This window comes from Lathamus discolor, chromosome 13 (genome assembly GCF_037157495.1).
Source record: "Lathamus discolor isolate bLatDis1 chromosome 13, bLatDis1.hap1, whole genome shotgun sequence".
NCBI lineage: Eukaryota > Metazoa > Chordata > Aves > Psittaciformes > Psittacidae > Lathamus > Lathamus discolor.
Window position 1 is genome coordinate 2,667,382 of NC_088896.1, and position 14,836 is coordinate 2,682,217.

At 42.3% G+C, this 14,836-nt stretch overlaps 1 protein-coding gene across 1 annotated transcript in view; it reads left to right on the top strand.

Annotated features, from left to right (window-relative positions):
- LOC136021498 (myosin-1B-like) overlaps positions 1–14,836 on the top strand; it is a 32,434-nt gene continuing 17,598 nt past the window's right edge. The window contains exons 1-19 of the mRNA XM_065693803.1: positions 1–204; positions 302–445; positions 539–695; positions 1,738–1,765; positions 1,852–1,966; positions 2,505–2,507; positions 4,360–4,452; positions 4,549–4,612; positions 4,702–4,800; positions 4,897–5,000; positions 5,192–5,330; positions 5,710–5,828; positions 5,929–6,078; positions 6,157–6,327; positions 8,287–8,596; positions 10,034–10,107; positions 10,640–10,727; positions 13,112–13,229; positions 14,675–14,798. Coding sequence (XP_065549875.1) covers positions 1–204; positions 302–445; positions 539–695; positions 1,738–1,765; positions 1,852–1,966; positions 2,505–2,507; positions 4,360–4,452; positions 4,549–4,612; positions 4,702–4,800; positions 4,897–5,000; positions 5,192–5,330; positions 5,710–5,828; positions 5,929–6,078; positions 6,157–6,327; positions 8,287–8,596; positions 10,034–10,107; positions 10,640–10,727; positions 13,112–13,229; positions 14,675–14,798 — 2,304 coding nt within the window. The remainder of the gene's footprint in view (positions 205–301; positions 446–538; positions 696–1,737; positions 1,766–1,851; positions 1,967–2,504; positions 2,508–4,359; positions 4,453–4,548; positions 4,613–4,701; positions 4,801–4,896; positions 5,001–5,191; positions 5,331–5,709; positions 5,829–5,928; positions 6,079–6,156; positions 6,328–8,286; positions 8,597–10,033; positions 10,108–10,639; positions 10,728–13,111; positions 13,230–14,674; positions 14,799–14,836) is intronic.

Below are 14,836 nucleotides of genomic sequence, written 5' to 3' on the forward strand. Positions count from 1 at the left end.
ATGAGTTCTGATGCAGAGATGGCAGTTTTTGGAGAAGCTGCTCCCTATTTACGGAAGACTGAGAAGGAGAGAATTGAAGCCCAGAACCGCCCATTTGATGCTAAGACAGCCTGTTTTGTAGTGGATGAAAAGCAAATGTATGTTAAAGCTACTATACAAAGTAGAGAAGGCGGCAAAGTCACAGTTAAAACATACGATGATACAGTAAGTGATACTAAAGGCTACTCATACATGACCATCTAGTTCAGGCAGTTCCCTCACTTAGATTTCTTCTCCTGTTGTTCTCTTCTGCTTTTGTCAGACTGTGACTGTAACAGATGACCAGGTCTTTCCCATGAACCCTCCCAAGTACGATAAAATCGAGGACATGGCCATGATGACCCACCTCCATGAACCCGCTGTGCTGTACAACCTCAAAGAGCGTTATGCAGCCTGGATGATCTACGTAAGTACCAGCTGCAGCCTTCCTCTGTGTAGCTGGGAGGAACTGCTCTGCCAGCCTAAGTGGAAGCCAACGTGCTGTCTCCCTTCCCTACAGACCTACTCAGGTCTCTTCTGTGTCACCGTCAACCCCTACAAGTGGCTGCCGGTGTACAGCCCGCAGGTGGTGGCTGGTTACCGAGGCAAGAAGCGCCAGGAGGCCCCTCCACACATCTTCTCCATCTCTGACAATGCCTATCAGTTTATGCTGACTGGTGAGTCATTTGGCAAGAATAGGGAAATACTGATATACACAGGGTTACTGCTTGGTCAAGAAACATTTGACAGTTCAGGCATCTTAGGTGGTGCTCTACCCAGTGCCCGCATGGCAACAGCTCCCACAGTCAAAGAGTCACAGAATCACAGACTGCTTGAGGTTGGAAGGGACCTCTGGAGATCATCTTAGTCAACCCCCTTGTTATGCAGATTCCCCTAAAGCATGTGGCATGGGATGAGTTTTGAATATCCCCAGAGAAGGAAGCTCTACAACCTCTCTGGCAGCCTCTTACAGTGCTTTGTCTTCCTCATATTCAGATGGAACATTCAGTGTTTCAGTCTGTGCCTGCTGCCCCTTATCCTATCATTGGACAAGAGTCTGGTACCATCCTCTTGACACCCACCCTTAAAATGTTTGCATGCATTGATAAGATCCCCTCTGTCATCTCTTCTCCAAGCTAAACAGGCCCAAGTCTCTCAGCCTTTCCTCAAAAGAGAGATGTTTCAGTTCCCTAATCAGCTTTGATTAGGGATCACTGGGCCCTCTCCAGTAGTTCCTTGTGTTTCTTGAACTGGGAAGCCCAGAGCTCCAGATGCAGCCTCACCAAGGCAGACTGAAGTCTTATGGAACAATTCAAGATTAGACTGCTTGTGGCATCTTAATGACCTCTGTGCTCTCTGGAAAGGCAGTGGCCAGCTGCCTGGCTTTGTGCCCACTCTCCTAGTGAGGAATTTAAAGTAACAGTAAAGAAGCAACACAGCAGAGAATCTGATTCTGATTACGAAAATATTTAAGCCAAGGTCTATTCATAAAAGAAAACAGAGTGAGGAGGAAGCCTTGTAAGGAACCATCCCTCCGTGAAAAAAAAAATAAAAATACAAATCCGCATGGAGACTAACGCAGAGTTTACCTTCTCTGGTTACAAAGTGATGAATACAGTGACAATACAGTAATTTCCCTTGAAGTCAGTCAGTTACGTCTGAGGAACAGAAGTCCTTCACTTCTCATTTCAACATCTCCTTCTGGTACTTTGTTTTCAGATTCTTGCAACCAGTCAATCCTTATCACGTGAGTATGTTTGGATGCACATTTCAAAGCTGACAGAGAATTAAAGATGTTTCCTGTTTTCTGTAACAATACTTTCATTTCAACAGCGGAGAATCCGGAGCAGGGAAGACTGTGAACACCAAGCGAGTCATCCAGTACTTTGCAACAATTGCAGTTAGTGGTGACAAAAAGAAAGAAGAAGAAAAGAGTGGCAAACTGCAGGTATGTCTCTTGCTCCCCCTTCTCGAGTTTGCTCAAGACTGTGCCTGCAGAGCAGAAGCTATCAATGCATCTTTTTGGGTTGCACAACTATCGATAGGTAGAAAGCGTAGCACTGCTGAGGAGACAGTCAGGATGCACAGTCCAAGCACACCGATGCTCATTTACCCCTGCTACCTGGCCTCCATCCCTCTGAACACTAGTGGAACTCTACTTAAAGGAGCATTTTCTTAATGTAGGAAAGGTCCAAGCCTCAGTTTCTCTCCAGTCTTCCCTAGACAGGAGAAGTCTTCCCTAGGGAAAGGAAGACAATGTAAGACAATGTAAGACAGTGTAAGACAGCAATTTTCTCTGCACTACACATCAGTTCATCAGTTCCCTACAAGTTCAGCCACATCCACTGCACCTGAGTGGCTGCAAGTGTAAAGAGAGTAGTTGGTTCACAGTGGCATATGTCTGTGCCATTCCTATTCCTTGGTTTGACTCCTATTGACAGGGGAAGTGCTTGTACTGAAGTTAAAAGCCATTTCAATTGCATCAGGTAGTAGTTTCCACTGGCTTGTTCTCCTGCTGGTGGTCAAAGTAATAGCCCTTAGTGGAGGCACAAGAAAAGGGACAGATTTTGGACAGCCGGGACCACTTGCCTGACAGTAGAAATATAACCTCAAAAAGGATCCTTCCAGGGAAGAAAGCATATACCCTAATGACCCTTCCTGCTGAGCAGCCCCACTGCCACAATCTGAGCCCACTGGTGTATTTGCAAAGCATGGGTTTCATTCCCTAGCACAGAGCAAGCAACAAACATCCTTGCAGCACAAGTGTGTGCCACCAAAGTCTTTGAGATGGTATGTGCCTCAAAGTGGGTGACACGTGTCAGCATGTTATTTGAGTACCCAAGGGCACAGAGGAAAGTAAGGAGATTCCAAGGCTGAATATTCTTTCCACACTTAGAGGCAGGTGTCTATGATTGATGGGCTGTTATGGCCAAGGCAAGTGCATCATAAACACTCTTTCCATCAGCAGCATTTGAGAATATCCTGGGCTCAGCTTTCACCAGCTGCTCACTATGCCAGCACTGATCGCAGAACTTGGAGACAGCTGAAAGACTGTGTTTGATATAAGGAAATTCACCTGGCTCTCAGATGGATAACAATTTATTCTGCCTTCTTCCGAATACCCTATTTTACAGTATTCACAATCTCTGTAACAGAAGTATGTGCCGCTTCATAAGAACATTAAATAAAACACTCAGCTTACAGTTATGTCTAGCCCAGCATCCTACCTCAGATGCAGGCTGCAATCAGATGCCAGGCAAGAGTACACGAGTACAGGAAACATGTAACAGCATTTCTCTAGAATACTGTCTCAGCCTCCAGCACTTTGCACCCAGCCTATAGGCACGGCTCCAGAATTAACTTTGTAAAGAACTGCCATGTCATCTTCCAGGCTATTCTCCATGAACAATACTCCCTTGGGAGTTCCCTGGTCACAGCTGTGCACTAAAAAGAGGTTTGGTGTTGCTGTAGTCAGCTGCCCTGACGCATATCTCTTCTTATAAACGGAGAAGAGGAAGTTCCTTTAGAAAGCTGGAAGATACATATGAGAGGGCATTGCTGTAGAGTTTTGGGGATTTTTATTAAATATATATATACATGGAGCTTAATCTGATACTGTGTTGGCTTAAAAGAGAGAAAGAGCTTCATATGCTACTGTATTGCCCTAATTTTAGAGGGTCCATCTTCACGGTGGACTGATAACTTATTTAAACCCATTGTGCCATCTGTAGACAGTGTTGGGAACGGCACTCCCTCTCCATTGGAAGTTGAGAAAGGCTGCACTGAACACCACCACACACAAAGACGCAGGAACTTGAGCTGTGCTGCTCATCTGTCATCTGGATACAAAATGATTGTTTGTTCTCATTCTTGTCTTTTTTTTTTTTCTGTCTTGGAAATTATCCCTGGCAACACTCACACACCCTGACTACATCATGATCAGTTACGACTTTGCTAGAATCCTTGAGAAAAGCTTTGTTCCAGCATTCCATAAAAGCACAGGGTGACTACTTCCTATATATTGCAAGCAAAAGGAGAGGCATAACACCACAGAAGCTTCTTTCCTCCCGTATTTTTGCAGTTAACGAGAGTGACACAATACAATACCAAGACTTTACATGCTGATCGTACCTTCTGCAGTCGTGCAGCTAAAAACCTCTTCACTTTGAAACCAATGGCAATATTCATGAGTGAATAAATGCTTAAAAACTCCATAAATTTTGGTTAAAAATCACATATTAAGTATAAAAATTAAGAATAAAAATTCATATCATCTCCTTTGTAACATTCGTTTTTAACCAGTAGTGAAATTTTACAAGAAGCTTTTCCTCCTGTAACTAGGGAACTCTGGAGGATCAAATCATCAGCGCCAACCCACTGCTGGAGGCCTTTGGCAACGCCAAGACTGTGAGGAATGACAACTCCTCGCGCTTTGTGAGTTTATTTAAGATTTGGTGGAATGCAGACATCTCATACGTGTCCCATTCCTTGATCACTATAACCAATGGGTTGATCTGTACTGCCTGACAGGGAAAATTTATCCGGATTCACTTCGGAAAAACTGGCAAGCTGGCCTCTGCAGATATTGAAACCTGTGAGTTAGAGCAAGTCAGAGGAGGCAGAATTTGTGCAATAAGGATCTCAACTTTACCAGGAGGCTAATGACATCTCTCTTTTGATTAGATCTTCTGGAGAAATCCAGAGTGACTTTCCAGCTGTCCAGTGAAAGAAGCTATCATATTTTTTATCAGATAATGTCCAACAAGAAGCCAGAGCTCATTGGTGAGTGCCAGCAGTGCTGGGCTTAGCTCAGTGAGTGCTTCTTCTTTCCACTATGACCTGCCCCAATGCCACCAAAGGTGCCCTATATACCTGCAGATCTCCTCCATATCTCCACCAACCCCTACGATTTCCAGTATGTGAGCCAAGGAGAAGTCACTGTTTCCAGTATTAATGACGCTGAGGAGCTGCTGGCGATGGATGTGAGTACAGGGGAGCACACACATGATGGCCCAACAGAGCAGCTGTGGCCAGGGAAGCACAGCTGAGTGCAGGCAGGGAGGCAAAAAGGCAGGGAGAGAAACCCTATCTTCCCATCACAGCATGTGTACCTGTTACAGCACCCTGTTCTTCATCCCTTCTGCTTGTCTAACCTACCCTGTTGCATCTGCAGAATGCCGTGGACATCCTGGGCTTCAGCCCCGAAGAGAAGGAAGGGATATATAAGGTGACAGGGGCTGTCATGCACTATGGGAACATGAAGTTCAAGCAGAAGCAGCGTGAGGAGCAGGCAGAGCCAGATGGCACAGGAGGTAGTGTTGACTGCAGAGTTTGCTTGTGAACTGCAACAGAAGACAAGCTAGCAACCCTGTCCCATAAAGTGCCCAACACTTTGAGAATGAATTTCCCTTCCAGAAACTAATTTTTTTCAGTTAGTTGCAAGTCAGTGACTGAATTTATGCTCCACAAGGAGACAGAAATACATAGAAATGAAGCATTGCTGTAGCCCTCCAGGCATGGAAGACGAGTGTGCTGCAGCTGAGACACTACCTATATTAAAGTGGAAACTTTCCTTAACAATAGGTGCATCTGAGTAGCACAGAAAGTGAGTTCCTTGTAACAGGAACATTCTAGAGGGCCAAGACAGCTTTCTTTATCTCATTTGACCTCGTTTGCTGTCTCTGATCCTAGTGGCTGACATAGCTGCCTCCTTGATGGGTCTGAATTCTGCTGATTTCCTCAAGGCTTTATGCTATCCCAGGGTGAAAGTCGGGAATGAATATGTAACTAAAGGACAAAATGTTCAACAGGTACCTTGACAGCTGATCGGCTTTTCATTTTATTCAGACAGTTCTTTCAACTTTAAAGCTAACTCAACTTTCATTACTGCCTTGGTTGTGTTTTTTACAGGTGTACAATTCAGTGGGTGCACTGGCTAAATCAGTCTATGAGAAGATGTTCCTGTGGATGGTTGTTCGCATCAATCAGCAGCTGGATACGAAGCAACCCAGAGCATCCTTCATTGGTGTCCTGGACATTGCTGGCTTTGAGATCTTTGATGTGAGTTACAGTAAGTATGATTGCCCATTGACGACATTTCCAAACTAACTGGCTTTTTTATATATTTTGAATTTGCAGTTCAACAGCCTGGAGCAGCTGTGCATCAACTTCACCAATGAGAAACTGCAACAGTTCTTCAACCACCACATGTTTGTGCTGGAGCAGGAAGAGTACAAGAAGGAAGGAATTGAATGGGAATTCATTGACTTTGGGATGGACCTGGCTGCCTGCATTGAGCTCATTGAGAAGGTAGAGGAATTTTTTTTCATTTTAGGAGAGCACATTTTTTTCATGGTCACTTATTTTAGTCCAGTCATTCTTAATAAATGGTCACATTAATGTCAAATGAACCTCTAACATAACAAAAGGTTGTTCATAAACCAAAAGCTTTGGGAATGACAGGCTCCCTCTGTGATAAAAATGATTTCCTGAACAACATGGCTGGGGTGGATGGGAGAGGGGGTACACAGTGTTAACTTGGTGCCTTAACAAAACTGCCTTTAACAGTAAGGTGAACCTCGAGCCTTACTACTTGGTGTAACAGGTAGAAGTTCTGGTTCTAGCAACACAGCCCTTTCTGGCCCCTCTGTCACTCCTCACTGCCACTGCACTGGGGATCTTAATGGGAATGAACCCCTCACTGCTATGTTACAAGCCAGTGTCTAGTGGCTGTGCACAGCTCTTACACATCATGTGCAAATCCAATACGCACATATGCAAACATCTTCCTTCTCAGGAGCATACAGGTATCTGCTTCCAGCACTGTCATTCATGCCCCATGCCCAGTGACTGGTACAGCCATCCCACATGCGTGTTCTCTGCTTTACATTCATTCCATGTGTTATGCCTTTGCACATGAGACATATTTCTTGCTAACCTCCCACACTTCCACCACATAGCAGCATCTACAGGCAGCACTACCATTCACAGCTACTGCCTGTTGCCTATTACTGTATGTAACACCCCAAATCCACACTAAGTGTCCAGTGGCCACACATTTTGTGTCCCCTATCTACGCAATGCACAGCAGTAGAGCCAGAGGAAACAGAACACCTAAGCTGATCTAATGTTGTAAAATATTTGCAATGACAGAAAAGGGGCAGACACTTCTAAGATGCAAATCATCTGGTACATTCTGTTAGGGATTCTGTGAAATGTCTTTATAATGTGTTCCGTAATAGAAGAGCAATCTGGACAGCTAGCTCAGATCTAGATTCTGTTTTATAGACACCTACACTTAGGCAAGATGTATGCTAACCCCCTAGCTCTCATACAGCAGCCACACCTAGACAGCGAAGTCTTCATTCAAAGCATAGCATTCCTTCCCAGCATCCACCTTCTGTGGTTGCTGCTGCTCTGGAAGAACCTTGATTCTAGCTCTGGCAGCTATCTAGCTGAAATCAGATGTAAGCATCTCATGGCATCTTCTTAAATTAAACTAAAAAAAAAAAAAAAAAAGGTTCATACAAAGAAGGAACTCCTAGAATTCTCTCTCTGGGCCAAAGAGGTATAGATCATATAATTGTCTCCAGTAATATCAGAGGATGTGCTTGTTTGCACTATCAGAAGATACCTAATGTAGCTCCAGTGAAAGCTCTGTGAATGTGCCTACATCTCTGCACTGAAATTCTTCTCATTGTAAATGAAATTCTGAGACAAATTAAAAGTCGTTAGGTATTCTAAAGTGACAGGTTATCATTTACACTCCATATAAGGTGTGGAAAATCTGATCCATCACGCACATTCACTGTAGACAAAACCAGAGCTGGTAGATATCAGTTATCTGCACTTTCCTGAGAAGCCATCAAATTAAGTTCGCATTGACAACTGCAACCTTATGGCTTGTAACAGACACACACAACAGCATCAGGCCCACAAACAAGATGTTGAAACCTACTTCCTAATGATGTAGGATAATGAGTATCAAAACAATAGATTAAAATATGTATATATAGTCTTTCATTCAAAGATGCATGTATCTCTGAACACTGAGAACAGTATTGTTGAGTTGTCATGTTCATGGGTAGTAGCTTGAGCAACACAAACTAATTATAGTTTGCCTGATTATTATAGTAACTAGTGGTGCATTAAGAACTTAGGCAATATAAATTACAGTCACTGAAACAAGCCACAAATTATATGGAAGGTAACATTTCATTTACTTTTCTTCTCCCCACCACTTTCTTCATGTTTTCATATTCCTCCCAGCCCATGGGCATCTTCTCCATCCTGGAAGAGGAGTGCATGTTCCCCAAGGCAACTGACACCTCTTTCAAGAACAAGCTCTATGACCAGCACCTGGGCAAGAACAAAAACTTCCAGAAGCCCAAGCCTGCCAAAGGCAAGGCTGAGGCTCACTTCTCTCTGGTGCACTATGCTGGCACTGTGGACTACAACATTGCTGGCTGGCTGGACAAGAACAAGGATCCCCTGAATGAAAGTGTGGTAGAGTTGTACCAGAAATCATCCTTGAAGCTACTGTCCTTCCTTTTCTCTAATTATGCGAGTGCAGAAACAAGTAAGTGCTTTGTCAGTGATGATCAATAAGGCAAGAGCCAAGTAAAGTCTACTTCTTCTTCTGCTCTCTGTGGTATACTTTAGGCTCTCTATCATCCCCTAAGGTGACCTTGTACTTGTGTGCACTCAGTTATGCCAAAATTAAGATATCAACATGCAGAACTGCTGAAAACACCACATTCATGTGGTGCAGAGAAGTAAAACACAGTGAGTCCAATACAAAGTGACTCACTATGTTGTGAATCATGTGCACACTTATTCATCCTCTAGATGGGTACCAACTATACATGTAAAGTATACTCTAAGTAAAGCACTTTCTAGTCTTTGGGAACAGAGTTTTGTTTACTGAGGTAAACTACAAGAACTAAAAGGAGTCTGTGGAACTATTTCATACCCAGCTGAGCGTTCTGGTGTTGCAAGGGAGAATGAAAGAGACAGAGAATACAGTGTAATAGTCCTCTAAGGGCATCAGAGAGCAGTCCAATCTCTTGCCCTTTTTTGTGGCTGAAGATAATCAACTTGGACAGTCAACAGGTCTGCCTTACCAAAAATGGCCACATAGATTTCTACCAAAAAACTCCCAATATTCTGGCAGCCTGAATGCTGGGCAAAAAGAAGAGGCAGTATACAGCAGTAGTCAACTCAGCCACCAGGCATATGGACAGCAGGGTCTGGGGTCCAAGAAGGTACTGCATGGGAACTTTCCGGCAATCCAGTTTGACTGAGATAACGTGTCTAGGCAAGCTCTTAGGAAATACTGGGAATATGCCAACTGTGGTCTTTGCAGGTATCATCAATATAAGGAAGGTGAGAGGAAAAGGTTGTGAAGATAAAACTTTGGATAAATTGTGAAATTAGGAGAACAAAGACTTCATTTAAGTCTCGATTTAATTGGCTTCAATGGTGCAGCAAATACTAAAAGGCAATGAGCTGCTTGGATTTGTACTCCTGAGGCTGTAATTTTTTTCCTGTCACGGGGAAGCCATAAAACAGAATAGATCCCTATTTTTTCACCTGGAACACTGGATTAGGAGATGTTTCTAAAGAAGGCTTCACTCAACTGATAAACAAATGTCAACTGCTGAGCCACATTCTTGTGGCCTTTCATCTAATTAAATAAAAAATAATAACTGTGGCTAGGTCTGTAAGTAGAAGGAAAGTGACTAGAAGCACAGAGCATACTGTTATGAAAGTTATGTCAGGCCACAGGGATTCCTCACCGCTAAAGCCATGTACATTATGATGCAACCTAAATCATGCATCTGAGAGCAAATATCAACAACCAGCTAGAAGCAGTTCACTAAAACTCTCATGCAGCAGTGGGTATTTAAAATTTAAAGTTGATTATATTACTGGCCTATGGCCAAAGAAAGGAAGGTGAGGCCTATAAAACATAGTGCTTACTCTAACCATTCACCTCTTACCTATTTCTTAAAAGGTGATACTTCTGGTGGCAAGAAAGGTGGCAAGAAGAAGGGTGGCTCTTTCCAGACAGTGTCTGCTGTGTTCAGGGTATGTGAATTTCCTTTTAAACGAGCCGTGCTTCCGTCAAAATGATCCAAGGGCTAGAACACCTCTCCTATGAAGAAAGTTAGTGTAATTCAGCCTGGGGAAGAGAAGGCTTCAGGGACACCTTACTGCAGCCTTTCAATATATAAAAGGGACTTATCAGAAAGACAGAGAAACACTTTTCATAGCGCCTGTAGTGACACGACTAGAGGCAATGGTTTTAAAATGAAAGAAGGTTGGTTTAAACTGGACTTAAGGAATACAGTCTTTACAATGAGGGTGGTACAACACTGGAACAAGTTGCCTGGAGAAGCTGTGGCTGCCCTGTCATTGGAAGTGTTCCTAGTCAGGCTGGATGGGGCTTTGAGCAACCTGGTTTAATGAAAAATGTACCCTGCAGGGGTATTGGACTTGATGAACTTCAAAGGCCCCTTCCAATCCAAACCATTCTGGGATTCTGTAACTCCTTGATATTTGAATAAGGATGCAAAAGTTTTATGCCCCAAAGTTCAAACCCATGTTTTGTCTATCATAGGAAAATCTAAACAAGTTGATGACTAACCTGAGAAGCACCCATCCTCACTTTGTGCGATGCCTGGTTCCTAATGAGACCAAAACACCTGGTAAGTCCATCTGAAGACATGGGACTGGTGGGACTTGGCCTGCTTAGCTTCCGCATCAACTTCTCCCAGAACACCTCCCTTTGCATGTGAAACTTTTGTAGGATTTGGCCTGCAGGACAGTGTCCAAATATATCTTTTTTTTTATTGTTTACAGTGAGTGTGAAATTTTGAGCCTTATACAGTCCACAGCAATTACCCATCTTCTCTTAATGTGTGTAGAGCACTGAAGATGAATAAGATGGGCTTGATAACAGCTGATGAAATGGTCTGTTGTGTGTAATAGCATTAGCAAATCCCTAAAAAAGTGCCTAGTTTTAAGGCCCACCATGTCATTCAGAACTGTTGGGTTCAGCCCAAGACCACTTACCAATTTCTAAATATTCAGTGTTATGATCTGATTCACTGAGCTGGAGGACTGTCAAAGAAATCGTGTATCACTTGCACAATTCCAGGTACAAGCTGCTGGGTGCTGCTAGCACTTGGAAAGCATTTTGATATAAATTTCCTTTTTCTTTTTTTTATATAATTAAATATTAAACTCTCATAAGGAATTTTGTCTCTGGGCACAGTCAAGCTTGGGAGTATTTTCATGTGGTCACAAAATTAAAGTACCTGGGGGGAAACTTGCCTGTGTGGGTTTTAGGAGTCATAGAATTACAGAATCAGCTAGGTTGGAAAAGACTTTTAAGACCATCAAGTCCAACCTTTACCTCAGAACTGCCAAGGCCACCACTGAAGCATGTCACTAAGGTCCTCATCTACACAGTTTCTGAACACTTCCAGGGAGAGTGATTCCACCATTTGTGGAATCTTCACCACTTCCCATTTCAGGGCAGGCTGTTTCAATGCCTGACCACCCTTTCACTGAAGAATTTTTTTCCTAAAATCCAGTCTAAGCCTCCCCTGGTGCAGCTTGAGGCCATTTCCTCTTGTCCTATCAGTACTGGTAGAATGATAAGGTAGATACTGGTAGAATGTAATGGATGCAACATGAATATGAGGAAACAGGACCTTAGCATCTGTTTAATCTGCTCAGGAAACAAAAGTCCAGTTTCAGAACGTTCCTTACCTTTCATGTTTATGTCTCTGTGTAACCCCAAAAACCACGAGCAGGATTTAAGCAACACATACATGAATGACATTCACATTTCAGCTATTCATCTAAACTGCTTTTATATTCAGTGGAGAGAAGCTGGCATTCTAAGATATGACTCATCTGGCTTCTTTTATACGTCTACCTTAGGATGAGATGAATCACATCCTAGAAGAAACTTTTTCACTCCACTGACTATAAATGAAGCCCAAATGGAAATGTCCACACTTCATGTCTTAAGTGAAGAAAGAGAAATCCCACTGGGGTCTTGATAGTCAAGTGTAAGTGGGGAATTAAGGAAACCTACTAAAATAGAAAAGCATATTCGAATGAATTATTTTGTTAGATATTGCTGTCATTTTAATGTTTGGTTGGTTGTTTTGACAGATGACTCAGAAGGAATATTAACTTTTGCCTTTTAAGAAAAAGAAAAGCAGTGCTGCGTGAGCAAAATTAAGGATGGTGAAGTTAAGGGACAGAAACTGGACATCTTCTGATTTTTAGCTGGGTTTTGGCTGCTTGTGCTCAACTTTTCTAACAAGTTCTTTGGGTACAACTATTGATTACACTGAAAAGATTAAGTTAAGGGAATGGACCACACCATACTAATTAAAGTCTCTGGCAGCTGATGGAAATTTCTGCATGACACAGTGGCTCTAAGAGGTTTTTATTTTGTCAGTTGGACTTTGTAATGCTTGGAAATTAGGCTTCGAAACACAGTTGATTATTATATCCAATAGATACATTAGGAGGAGAAAGATAATTCTTCCAATTTAAATCAACTGTCCTCTGCAGGCAGACTGAAAGCTTTAAGTAACCTGCTTATCCCTTCCTGTGTTGCAATCTATCTAGCTATCAAATCTAATTAAGTTTGAGTATAGTCAACACTCGTATGGCAGATCCAAGGTATAATGTGAGGTACATAATGTGAAGAGCTGATTGTCTAGATGCATTACACTCTGCATTGTGCCACCTCTACCAACACTTAATGTGGATGCTGATGCTGTAGAAGATCTTTCAGCTGGTCTCCTAAACCACTGTCCTGACATTTTTTACTAATATGGCAGCATGCCTTTTGGCTGTCAGCAATTCACAAATTCTGCTCTTCTTAGTATGATCTCTGCAACTTGTATGAATTGAAGACATGTTCTCTCTCCACTTCCTGCATCTTTAATCAAAAGACAGTTGAATTTTATCAAAAAAAAAAAAAAAAAAGGTCATTCTGGAATGCTAAAACATATGGAGATTCTTTGGAAGAAAGGAAGAGTCATGATGGATGTATTTTGTTTAGGTGAAATGGACCATTTCTTGGTGATGCATCAGCTGCGGTGCAATGGAGTTCTAGAAGGCATTCGAATTTGCAGAAAAGGGTTTCCAAGCAGAATCCTTTATGCAGACTTCAAGCAGCGGTAAGTCTGCAGTTACAACTGTCTTTTAAGATAAGGTTTCAGTAAACCCACAGCTCAGGTGACAAGTCTGGTGACATCATTGAGAGAAACCCTCTGAATCAGACTAAATTAGAGTCATTTGAGAGAACCAAGAAATAAATACTGTCACATCACCCCAGTCTTTCCTCCTTTGATCAGACCAGAGATATTTTGATTCTTCAGAACCAGTACAGTTGCTAAACTGGAGTCAATGCCTGATGATTCAAAGAGATGCAAAATGCTTGCAGTGTAATAAATTACATGGCATTAGAGACTCTCTTTGTAAGTCTCCAAGAGAATAGATACAAAAACAACACACGTCAGCACAGTCTTCTTACTGTGCACTGACTAAGCATGCAAAACTCCAAGGATTTCCCAATGCTCTGTCCCTGGCCTGCATCCTCTGCCCTGTTTTTCTCATCTTTAAAATGGAGACAATTAAACAGGTTCATATGAGCTCAGTTGCTATAAACACCTGAATCAGAACCCGCTGCTGTTACATTTAAATGTGACGGTAGCATTTTCCATGTTGAAATGGTGTGAAAAGGACCCAAGACCTCTCTGAAAATGCCCTGCAACCTGATGTTCAGTAAGGCATTAGCTGTTTTCAATTCTCAAATCGTAATTTGTTGTGACAGTTGAAGGAATCTATCCATAACGGCCATAGTTCACAACCACAAAGTGCCTCATAGTTCAAAGCAAATGTGCTGAAGTTCAGAAGGAACTACAATGGAAGCCTAAAATAGAGAATAAATTCATTGCACCACTGTCACTGTCTCAATTTTACATATTCTCTTTCAAGATAGACTTGAGAATAAGAAGTGCTCCAGTGCAGAGTCATACACCCTCATGTACCTGAAGAAATCCCTTTAGAAGGGATTTAGTGCTTTCCATGACACAGGATTACCTTAATCATTAAGTTCCCTTACAAAATGCTTAAACTCCTTTTAGCATTTACAGAATAATACTATGCTATTTTTAGTCCAAAGGATTCAGTGGATTCAGTGCTACAACTTTATAGAGCTGTGAGCTGTGCAAGATCTATATTTCCTTTAGAATATAGCTGATTTTGATTAATAGTTTTAATTCATCTTCAACTTTGAGTAGCATTCCTCTGATCAATGAGACAAGAGAAGAGGCTGACATGTTCTCACTATGTTCTTCCTAATTCCTGGATCTGCAGGCACTCTTCAGTACACACATTTTGTATGTAACAACATATTGTGTTGTTACACAGCCAACAGATTCCGCTGATAAGTAGACATGTCCCCTTGTCATCACGTTCTGTTTAGGCAGGACTGTCTCATTTCAGATGGCATATTCAGCCGCTTGCAGATAGCTCAGCTTCCATATATTTTATGATATATGATGGATCATATTTTCCTCACCCTTCCTGCAGTCAGTCCCTGCAACCTGTCTTACCACAGGTACAAGATACTTAATGCCTCAGCCATTCCAGATGACCAATCCACCGACAGCAAACAGGCTTCAGAAAAGCTTATTTCCTCCATTGATGTTGACCACAACCAATACAAATTTGGCCACACCAAGGTAAAGCCCTTGTGGAAAAGTGGGTATGATTACGAGCA